At 53.2% G+C, this 1,496-nt stretch overlaps 1 protein-coding gene across 1 annotated transcript; it reads right to left on the bottom strand.

Moving 5' to 3' along the window:
• Nucleotides 1-310: 310 nt before the first annotated feature.
• Nucleotides 311-1,018, bottom strand: LOC121152147 (Y-box-binding protein 1-like). Its single transcript, XM_040974035.1, has one exon. The coding sequence runs from the start codon at nt 1,016-1,018 to the stop codon at nt 311-313; it is 708 nt and encodes a 235-aa protein (XP_040829969.1).
• Between the last annotated feature and the right edge of the window lie 478 nt (nt 1,019-1,496).

The following is a 1,496-nucleotide window of genomic DNA, read 5'->3' on the forward strand; positions in this document are numbered from 1 at the left end:
ATGTAACAAACCTTGATAGATGTTCTGAGGGAACAAATTTCAATGAGTAACAACAAACAGGGAGCCTTATATAAAACTCAGCTGCCACAAATGTAGACAATTCTATCAGGCTTGTTAAGTGACAAAACAATCAAATAAGTGTTGACAATCTCCATCTCAAAACTTTTGTCCTGAGTTGACTTTCAGGGTGCTTGGTTGTTTGGTGAGTCAAGGGGAGAGCAGTGCTGATGTTAAGCCGGGCTTCCCTATAGTGCTTTGAGAGCAGCTATATTGTCAGCAGCACCCTGGGTGGCCATGGCCTCTGTGCCATTTAGTGTCCAAGGCTGTCTGGCCGGCTGCATGGGGAATACCTGAGAGGCAGTTGCTGCCCTGGCATGTTTTCACCCTGATCTTGCCTCTGCACTTGATGCTTTTCTGCAGTTGGGCCCTGGGCAACTTTCATCCCTTCACCCAACAGTGGTTTGTTGGAATCCTGCTGGTAGCGTCTTGGTTGGTAGGAAGGCAGGAGCCTTGGGCAGCGTTGGGGCCAGCAAGGTTGGGCCTGGTTGTCATACATGCTGCCAGAGCTCTCAATGTGGCTCTGCATGATTTGGCGCTGAGGAGCCCTGCATCGTGGCAAGCAGTGGGAACGGCGCCACTGGGCCACATTTCTGCTGCCCCTCACTGCAACTCCACTGGGGCCTGTGACGTTGCCCACCTGTACATTCTTCTGGCCCTCCTCCACATCAAACTCCACGATTTCACCGTCTGCTAGGCTCGGCAGGTAATACCTGCCAGTGTAACTTCTAATAGCTGTGTGATGAACAAAGATGTCTTGTTGGATATCATGGCGCCTGATGAAGCCATATCTGGCCTTGACATTGAACCACACCACGGTTCCCAGAACCTTGGTGGCAAGCAGCTTCTTGTGCCCTGTGGTGGAGAGACTGGGCTCAGCAGGCAGCAGCTTGGGTTCCACCTTGGTCTCAGCCTGGCCACTCAGGCTGGCAGTGCAGGTGGCCAGAGTAGGCAATGGCATCTGTGCTTCCCCACAGGGTGACTCGATCACAGGGCCAGCAGCACTGGGGGTGCTGCTCAGGGCGCTCAGGGAGCTGCTCTCTGCTCCTGCTTCTGATTAAATGGCAGCCTGTCCATCTTCTTCCTGCAGGGCTTCAGGCACCTGAGACTCTTGGGACTGTGCAAGATGCTGGTGGTCCCTCTCAGGCTCCTGGCTTAATTCGTTTTGTGAATGCTTCACTGCACTCTGCAGGGCCACTTCTTCAGGTGATCCTGTTCCGTGGCCAGCAGCATTTCCTCTCTCTCCTGGGTGAACTCTGGGCTCTTCTTCAGCATGGACTCTGTGGCACTCAATAGCTGCTGGCATGTGTCTTCTTTCTTTATCAGCAGCTGTGCCCCAGAGGGGACTTCCTCCCTTAGTTCACAGGCAGCCACCTCCTTCTCTGGGAAGGACTTGGGCATCATCATGTTGGTGTCTTCGAATGCGTTCTTCTCTTCTT

Source organism: Ochotona curzoniae, unplaced genomic scaffold (genome assembly GCF_017591425.1).
Source record: "Ochotona curzoniae isolate NIBS_2020 unplaced genomic scaffold, NIBS_Ocur_1.0 contig_2371, whole genome shotgun sequence".
NCBI lineage: Eukaryota > Metazoa > Chordata > Mammalia > Lagomorpha > Ochotonidae > Ochotona > Ochotona curzoniae.